The sequence below is a fragment of the Dendrobates tinctorius genome, unplaced genomic scaffold, assembly GCF_039654945.1.
Source record: "Dendrobates tinctorius isolate UK_male_01 unplaced genomic scaffold, ASM3965494v1 ptg000028l, whole genome shotgun sequence".
NCBI lineage: Eukaryota > Metazoa > Chordata > Amphibia > Anura > Dendrobatidae > Dendrobates > Dendrobates tinctorius.
In genome coordinates this window covers 73,864,723-73,874,484 of record NW_027361696.1, presented here as the reverse complement: position 1 = coordinate 73,874,484, position 9,762 = coordinate 73,864,723, and the positions used below count along the sequence as shown (strand labels likewise).

The 9,762-nt window shown below is 45.3% G+C and overlaps 1 protein-coding gene across 2 annotated transcripts in view; it reads left to right on the top strand.

The window, feature by feature from the left end:
- Positions 1 to 1,087, top strand: part of ALDH16A1 (aldehyde dehydrogenase 16 family member A1) — a 124,825-nt gene extending 123,738 nt beyond the window's left edge. The window contains exon 17 of one of the 2 annotated variants that reach the window (XR_012231328.1): positions 481 to 617. Coding sequence is in view for 1 of the 2 variants with exons in the window: in XM_073570994.1 (XP_073427095.1) it covers positions 481 to 654 (174 nt within the window). In the remaining variant the exon portion in view is untranslated. Of the gene's footprint in view, positions 1 to 480 lie in introns of both variants that reach the window. The other variant, XM_073570994.1, reaches the window with a different exon arrangement.
- Positions 1,088 to 9,762: the final 8,675 nt, after the last annotated feature.

Here is a 9,762-nt window from a genome sequence, read left to right as displayed (position 1 = left end):
CTGCCACCAGGTCAAACATGGGCAGGTTTTATTCTTATTTTATTTCCACTGCTCCCCTGATTATGCCGTTTTTGTTTTTTATAAATCCGTCAAAATCATACCAGCGCACGGCCAGCATACCCAACGCTAAATATAGGGTACGCTGTTCGCATACAGCGTCATGCGCCCATAGGAGGAGCTGACCTGAGGAGGCGTGGCCGGGGCGGAGCTTAGCGGCTGCCCTGCGCTGCGCCTCATAACGCTAGTGTGAAAGTAGCCTTACCTGCGCTGAAGTCTCTGTAGGCCGAATAGTAACGATCAGTGCAGTAATCACTTTGTTCAAAATTCAGGGCAAATGTTAGGCAACATGGGAGCTAAGAAAAGAAGCACGAGCATCAAAAATATAGCTTGCACTTCTACAATTTCCATTCCGTGACTGTCGACAGCTGTGATCAGATGCCGTCGATTCATGACAATAATTTTTATTCTCTCTTTCAACAGGGATCGAAATTCATAGAGTGGTCGTCTGCAGAAAACTGTAAACGAACGTGGGTAAATTACGGTCTGCCCAGAGACTGGGAGAACCCCCAGGAGGGAGAAGGAGAAGAGTTCCTCTACCATGCCACCCAGTGCAAAAACATCTGGATACCCATGGGGGAAATATTTGCCAACTAACCTGATTACAGACTTTTTGCCATCAGGGGACCCTCTGCCTTACAGTTCATACCTCAGTGTGTTTCCCAAGATCAGTAAACCCTTCACATATTATGTGCTCCCTATTGCTTAAAGTGGTTTTATGAGACACGAAAAACATGGCTGCCTTTAAATATAAACAGTGACACGATTGTCAATGGGTTTTAAAGCTGGCCGTTCATATTTGATGGCTATGTCTCTGAACTCCCTAAACACAGGGACGCTGGGCTCAGACGAGCGTAGATGAATGTCTCCGGAATCCTTATACATGGTGACACTAGGCTCAGACCAGCGTAAATGGCTATGTCTCTGGACTCCATATACACTGGGACACTGGGCTCAGATGAGCATAGATTACTATCTCTGGACTCCCTAAACACCGGGATGCTGGACTCAGATGAGCGTAGATGGCTATGTCTCCAGACTCCCTATACACGGTGATGATGCTGGGCTCAGACAAGCGTAGATGGCTATGTCTCCAGACTCCCTATACACGGGGATGCTGGGCTCAGATGAGCGTAGATGGCTATGTCTCCAAACTCCCTATACACGGGAACGTTTGGCTAAGATAATCATTCCTGTGTTCTTTGAGAATGATTTGACAGAGGCTTGTTTCACTGATGAACAAGAAGTTTGGGCTATTGATTTCCAACAGCCTTATCCTTTTTTACCCAACATCCTTTGTCAGGGCATAGTCAGGAAGCCTCCATACACATTCAATCGTCGACCAGTCCTGCAGATTTTTATCTGATATGTTAGGAGCTTTAAATGGGTTGACTGATCTTGTAATAAAAGTTTCTGTGACTGCTGACCTCTGAATCCTTACAGCGCGCACACAGCACAGTGTCAAGATCTTCCGGCATTACTGGTGAGAGCAGGCAATCAGGTGAGCGGAGATGTCACTAGATGTGCTTGGCCCCGCTTAATACACGTGCACTGAGCGAGGCTGAGTACGTCTAGTCAGACTGTGGCCGGAAGTATGCAAGACTGCCCTTTCTCACAAGCAGTACTGGTGAGTCCTTACAGCATGCGATGTGCATGCTGGAAGGATTTAGAAGTCTGGGGTTACATAGCATGACTGTAGACTTTTATTAGAAGACCAGACAACCCCTTTAAATTCGATTTTCTTTAAATGGAGATAGTATGCAATACCTGTAACAACCCATGGACAAGAGTGGTGCGGTTTGCAGAGGAAGGCAGCCATGCTTTTCTAAAATCGTACAACCCCTTTAAGGTGGCTCAGATAGAGAGAAATGAGTCTAAGCTAATACACAAAAATACCAAATTTTATTTATTAATAAAAAAGTTGACATGTACAGACATTAGTACTAGCAACATTAAATAACAGACATGAGCAGAACAAAGTAGAAGAGGGTCGAGGATCAATCCTCAATGTAGTGACCTATAAACCCTAGAACGTAACAAATACCCTACCCATGGTAGAAGTACATATAGGACGGAAAATATGCAAGTAAATTGTATCAGTTGTCTGTATGCAGGAGGAGTAAAGTACAAAGATTATTGATCACCCAAGTCATTGGGTCTTATTCCCTGCCCCTGGGAACTACATTATGACGGGTAATTAATTTTACTTTTGTATTTAGTTACTCTCCTTTTATCAGGCTTGTTTTGAGTATGCGGCCAATGACTTGGGTGATCTATAATCTTTGTACTTTACTGCTCCTGCATACAGACAACTGATACAATTTACTTGCATATTTTCCGTCCTATATGTACTTCTACCATGGGTAGGGTATTTGTTACGTTCTAGGGTTTATAGGTCACTACATTGAGGATTGATCCTCGACCCTCTTCTACTTTGTTCTGCTCATGTCTGTTATTTAATGTTGCTAGTACTAATGTCTGTACATGTCAACTTTTTTATTAATAAATAAAATTTGGTATTTTTGTATATTAGCTTAGACTCATTCCTCTCTATCTGTTCCAATTGTATTCAGAGTCGTTGCTTATATGTTCATGTTTGAACATGGTGGTATTTTTCCACCACTAATTAGGTATGATGAATTGGAGATTTCTTATATTATCCCTTTAAGGTGGCTGTAGATATTTGTTGGATCTCCTTACAATCCAGTATCTGTTTCCCACACTACACATTAGATTGTCAGTGGATTTCACAATAAAACAGATGGATCTTTGATCAAATATCTGACGTTGTTGGCCACTTTAATTGGTTTTTATTGGGGGTCGATATTTCCCCCAACATTTACTGAGGAGCCAACAATTTTCTGAAACGAGGAGGGTGAAAGCAGATGAACTTAATAGTCCTTTAATGAAGAACGTTGACCAAAAACTTAGATTTACAATAAAATTCCACATTTCAAAATATTTGTATTAGTTGAGTTTTTAGTATTTTTCTGTATTTTCTATGGGCAAAAGCTTAAAGGATATGTCTAGACTTAGTAAAAATATAGCGGCTTCTTTCAAAAGCAGCGGCGCACCTGTCAATGGTTGTTATCTGGCTTAGCCGATTAGCCTAGATTTGAAAGAAAGCAGCCAGAACAATGCTTCCGTGGGCTGGGGGTCAATGAGAGCCAGTACATGTACATGTGGGCTGGGGGGGTCAATGAGAGCCAGCGCATGTACATGTGGGCTGGGGAGGGGATCAATGAGAGCCAGTGCATGTACATGTGGGCTGGCGGGGTCAATGAGAGCCAGTACATGTACATGTGGGCTGGGGGGTCAATGAGAGCCAGTGTATGTACATGTGGGCTGGGGGGTCAATGAGAGCCAGTGCATGTACATGTGGGCTGGGGGGGTTAATGAGAGCCAGTGCAATGTACATGTGGGCTGGGGGGTCAGTGAGTGCCAGTGCATGCACACGTGGGCTGGGGGGGGGTCAATGAGAGCCAGTGCATGTACACGTGGGCTTGGGGGGTCAGTGAGTGCCAGTGCATGTACATGTGGGCAGGGGGGTCAATGAGAGCCAGTGCACGTACATGTGGGCTGGGGGGGGTCAATGAGAGCCAGTGCATGTACATGTGGGCTGGGGGGGTCAATGGGAGCCAACGTATGCATATGTAGGCTCGGGGATCAATGGGAGCCAGTGAATTTACATGTGGGCTGGGGGATCAATGAGAGCCAGTGCATGTACATGTAGGCTGGGGGATCATTGGGAGCCAGAGCATGCACATGTGGGCTATGGGGTCATTGGGAGCCAGGACATGCACATGTGGGCTGCGGGGTTAATTGGGGCCAGTGCATGCACATATGGGATTGGGGGGTCAATGGGAGCCAGTGCATGTACATGTGGGCTGGGAGGGGGAGTCAGTGGAAGCCAGTACATGGTCATGTGGGCTGGGGGGTCAATGGGAGCCAGTGCATTCACAGGGGGGGTCAGTGGGATCCAGTGCATGCACATGTGGGCTGAGGGTCCATGAGATCAAGTGCATGCACATGTGGTCTTGGGGAGTCATTGGGATCCAGTGCATGCACATGTGGGTTGGAGAGGTCAAAGGGAGCCAGTGCATGCACATGCCAAGAATGGCACCATTTCAATGCGGCAGTCTGATTAAAAGCAGAATCTACATGATTTAACAGCAGCAATCAGTGCAAACTCCGGTCACTGCTGTTTCAGGCTGATAACTTGTGCTCTGCTCGTGACACCGCGGCTTCACACATGAGGCCCTGACACAGGAGGTACTGTCCTACTTCAGGAAGAGTATAAAGCCACCGATATTTCACCTTTAAATAATACAAGTAGGACATCTGTGTCCTACCATTTTGTGTCTACGCAGACTGATGTCTCATTGGTAGCAGACTGCACACAAACCCTGTTTAGTTTGATCCTGCCAATGTTTTCTTTTATTTGTCACCCCCAAAATGCAAATTTATATAGAGGACTTGGCCCTTATATAAATCATAGCACCAAAATACATTTTAGTTGCAGAGAAATCCACTTTTGTATGATATGCTAATGAGCGCACGTTGGTGCATCCTTGATGTATCCAGGGACTTGAGCATACAGATACTCTTTGATTTTTGTACTCAATCTGTGTTCGACACTGCAGGAGTCCAGCGACGCACACCATGCAGGGTTGTGGGCGCACACTGATCTTATGCTCTTCTCTGAAGCCATTTGCTACACTTTCAAGGTGACCGCAATCAGGAGCCAGAAACCAGGAATGCACGAACAACCCTGCATTGTGTGCACCGCTGGGTTTCTCCAGTGTCGGTGCTCTCACGCAAAACTCGGATGGAGTTTGAGCTGCTCTCACCCTGGGAAAGGGAGCATGTTCCTTCAAGACCAGAGAAATTGGAGGGTATAATGGTGCAAGAGCATGAAAATAAGTCGGTTTTCTTCACTAAAACACTAATATATATATAATATTTATTACTGGTATGATTTTTATAGGGGCCAAGTCCTCTATATAAATATGTAAATAGTTTAATTTGTATTCCGGGGTTGACAAACTTCCTTGAAAATGAATTAATCTAAGCTGCAGTACCATAAACAACCTGTGGACTGAAGGGGGGCTGTTTTTGCAATGATGCAGTCATTTTTTTCTAATACTGAACACTCCTTTTAATCTCGGGCAGTTTTGCTCTGTTGACTCATATACGGTAGATGTTACCTGGCCAGCCATCCTCCTTGGAGCTCCTAATTACAAGCATGAGCTAATAATTGCAGAGCGCATGTATCCCTGCAGGCCATTAAGCTGACACTTCTTGCTCCACCAGATCAGATAGAGATTCGGTGAATTCTAACATCCATAAAGGTTCTCCAAGAGGCGAGATCCATTGATGCATATCAAAATCATAGTGTGCTTGTTATCCAATGATCTGCCTGACCCGGATCTTCAGCTTCCTTTGGGGCAAAGGCGCACACCTAATGGAAATTGTTTTCCTAAAATGTCAGCCTGTAATTATCTTGAAAGCCAATAACAAGCCTCATCTTTGTGCATTTATAATGCTAGGCGGCCTCCTCCTCCACGCTGAGTGGTCGTTTCATCATTACGTTGCATATTAGATGGAGGCCCGATGCAATTGCATCGGGAGGGCGGTAATGTCACGATGGGGGCAGGCTTTGCAGCGTTGAGAATCTCTCACCCACCTATCCACTCTCACTTTCCCCATGTGCTCTCTTCTTTGACCTGTCTACCCCATGTGCTATCCCCCTTGTCTGCTGTCTCCTTCCTGTGTTCTCCCCTCATGTGCTGTCCCGTTTTAATATTGATTAAAAACAGTCCGTGAAATATTTTACCTCACAAAATGAATCCTCTGTCATCCCCTGCTGTATTGTCTTTTGCTTCCTCCCCTGTATGCTCTGTACACGGTCAGACACAGACATTTTTTTAAAATGAACTTTCATGGGAAAACCCCTTTAATATGACTGGCTTCAGTGTGACGGTGTTCCACTGGTGGTACCGCGCAAGAGGCTGTGTGAGTGTAAGGTCCGTACGGCATATAGAGTGTGTGTGTGGTGCGACGGTGTCCCGCTGGTGGTACCGCGCAATAGGTTGGTACCAGCATCAGTTTCCATATTGCGACACCCATCACTTGGGTGTGCCAATATGGCGGTCGGTGAACTTCCTCCACTTGGAATTCTGGGATGTGCTGACTTCTGGACAGAACAGGAAATGAAAACATTACAAGGCAATCTATATATATATATATATATCTAATCGTCTTATCATGTCTGTCTGTAACCGAAATCCCGCGTCGCTGATTGGTCGAGGCCTGGTGGCCGTGACTAATCAGTGACAGGCGCAGTCCGGAATTCGAAGGCCACACGCCACCACTACCTTTGGGAGATCAGCTGTGCTAGCCGCTGATCTCCCGACGGTTGCCGCAGGTCATCTCCGGCCACACGCACGTCAGCGGCGACGCAGACCCTGGGGACCCTGGGTACCATCAACCTGTCAAAAATAGAATTAAAAAAAAAAAGAGTGATATACTCACCTTCTGACGGCCTCCGGACTCTTTCTCTGCTCTCCACGCTCCCGGCATCTTCCGTTCCCAGTAATGCTTTGCGCCAAAGACCGCTGATGATGTCGCGCTCTCGTGAGAATGACGTCAGCAGCGGTCTTTGGCACAAAGCATCACTGGGAACGGAAGATGCCGGGAGCATGGAGAGGAGGGACAGAGTCCGGGGGCAGTTGGATGGTGAGTATATCACTTTTTTTATTTTAATCTCCCGCTGGCCATATTCTAGAGTACCCGATGCTTTAGAATCGGGCCACCAGCTAGTTATATATATAGATGTGCCACCTCCGCCTTTCTAATGGGAGTCTGCTCTGTCCTACAGTGCATTAATATTATGTCCCAGTCTTGATAAATGAGGCAGCTTTTTTGTGATTTTTTTTATTTTTTTATTTTTTTTATTTTTTATTTTATTGGCAACACCACATAGAAAACAATTTTTCATACTAATTTTTCATCCCTGGTGGTCTAGTGGTAGCAATGCCTTTTCTTGCTTTCTCATGGAAAGTAGTAGGGAGGTGGTGGTCATTTCTCCCTAGTTGTCTAGGAGTAGCACCACCATTCTTATTTTCCTACGATACATTGTAGGGAGATGGTAGTCATATATTTCTTCCTGGTGGTCTAGGAGTAGCACCATCTTTCTTGTTTTCCTACGGTAAATTGTAGGAAGGTGGTGGTCATATATTTCTCCCTCGTGGGTCTAGTGCCTAAATAAAAATGTATACTTGAAGATCTAGAAAGTCATAAAAAGATCCGCACAGAATATCTTTGCATACAGTGTGGCTGCCAATACAGCTCAATGCTTGCACTTACGACCACGGTTGCAGTGCCCCAGTGCCGTCAAACAATGCTTCTGGAGAGAACGGCTGCCCTTGGCACTACAGGATAAGCTCCATGATATAGACAGGAAGGTCCACAGATGGCCGAAACGTTGACTATTATCGATATTGGAGCTTTATGCTTACAATAAAGCTAAATTTGATTATCTGATTGTAGTTCTTGGATTGTCATGGTTTTTTCCATTTTGTTGGATTTCTGCTATCACTGTAGCACCCGGTAGCGTCCAACTATTATATTTAATAAATATTATGATAGACCCATTACTTTCTCCTGCAGCCAAAGATGAAGTGACCACAAGAGTTGAGCTGAAAAATGTGGAGGACATAGGTCCTGCACCCACATCAGTAGTCCATGGCAGCCGGACAAGGGTCCTGCAAACTTCCTTGGCTGGAACGCAAATAGTGGCATTCTGGCTGCCATTGATGTTTACAAGGCTTCAGTGTTGTCATAACATGACACACAGCCTTATGACTGGTCTAAACGGCACAGGCGCTCAGGATGCTGGCACTCGAACGCTGGTGGAGGAAATACCAGAGTACGGATGTGCATGCCAGACTGTGTCCTGCAAACCTTTTTGCTCATCACAAGTGATTGTGCATGCATGAGTGTCTCCATTACTAGAGGAGTCCTGGATACTTCCAAGTACACTGGTGCAGCTGTATTCAGATCTCCTATATAAGAGAATGGAGAGAGTCGCGCATGCGCAGTCTTTCGAGATAAGCAGATTTGCAGGACCCTGGTTCAATCTGGTACTTTGTGGCAGTCATACCTAGGTCCTGCGAACTTCCTCAGCTGGCATTGAAATGCCAGAATCCTTGGCAAATTTGGCATTCACAGGGGCCGCTTGACGTCCATTCGAATAATTTTGATAATCTCTAATGTCAGCGCAAGTACAGCTCTCTTCGTTCTCATCTATATCGGACTTCTAAATATAGCTGAATTCAGAACTCCAATAGAAATTAATAATGGCCACTCATACATAGCAATCAGAGATTATAGAAACTGAACATCAAATTTCGTAATGGTGAAGATGAAAACGCGGGAGGAGGAAAAAATTACTGAAGAAAAAAAGGACACTAGCAACAATCGTAGAGGAAGAATAATAAAGTACAAAACCATTTTTTTTTTTTGCCAATTTGGGCATAGATCAAAAAGGGCCATATCATTTTTATTCAGATGAATATTTTTTTTTTAAATTGTTGCTGTTATTACACGCTTTAAGGTACCAACGCATGGCAGAATAGGGCAAAAACTGAAAAACAAAGGCAAACAAAAAAGGCAAAATTATTTAACCAAGATAAATTCCATATAACACCTATCCACACAGTAGTTAATACATGTGTATTCTATGGGGTTCGTCCCCAAGCCTCCCAGCAGGTAGGAGAACATATGTCCTAAAGTCTTGTGTGAATGGAGCTTGACTGAGCATGTGCGACCACTGGTCTACTTACTGCCTGTAGGACTGATAGGCCAGCGGTTGCACATGCTCATTACTTCATTCACTCAGGGAATTTTGAGTCCCTTGTTCTTTGCATTTGTTGCATTGGTGGGGATTTCAGCAGCTAGACCCCAGCAATGATTAAAAAAAACTTACCAGCCTTTAAAGAAGCATTATCAATCTCATATCACAAAAAAAAATTTCCAGCTAAACTGGTTAAATCTAATTACAAAGACGAGGACTTAATTGAAACGATGAGTCAGAGGGAAAGTTATTGGATGCATAAAACAATTGAAAGACAGTAGTAAAATAGATTTTGAACTGAAATATTTTTTTACCCTTCGCCACGACAGCACCCCCCCATGAGAGAGGGATACGCCCATAGGAACAGGAAACCTACAGAGATAAAATGGGTGGTCCCCCTCTCCCCCCCCCCAAGTTGGTTTCCTGTTCCTATAGGGCAGTGTTCCCCAACTCCAGTCCTCAAGAGCCACCAACAGGTCATGTTTTCAGGATGTCTTTTGGGTTGCACAGGTGGTGGAATTACCTGTGCAGGTGATGCAGTTATCACCAGTGCAATACTAAGGAAATCCTGAAAACATGATCTGTTGGTGGCTCTTGAGGACTGGAGTTGGGGAACGCTGCTATAGGGAATCCCTAGAATACCTGCAAAGAACCTGAGCCAGTGTACCCGCCTGTGTGGTCTCCGTGGGAACAGCAGGGGTTGCGGTTTCAGAAGCAGCGGCGGGGGAGCCACTGAATGCATCCTCCCCCCGCCCCCCGTCTGAGCACTATCCGGGATGGCTCCGGGTATCTGAGATGGCCCGGACTCCCGAGGGCATGAGCGGGAGCCCCGACAAGGAGGGTTACTG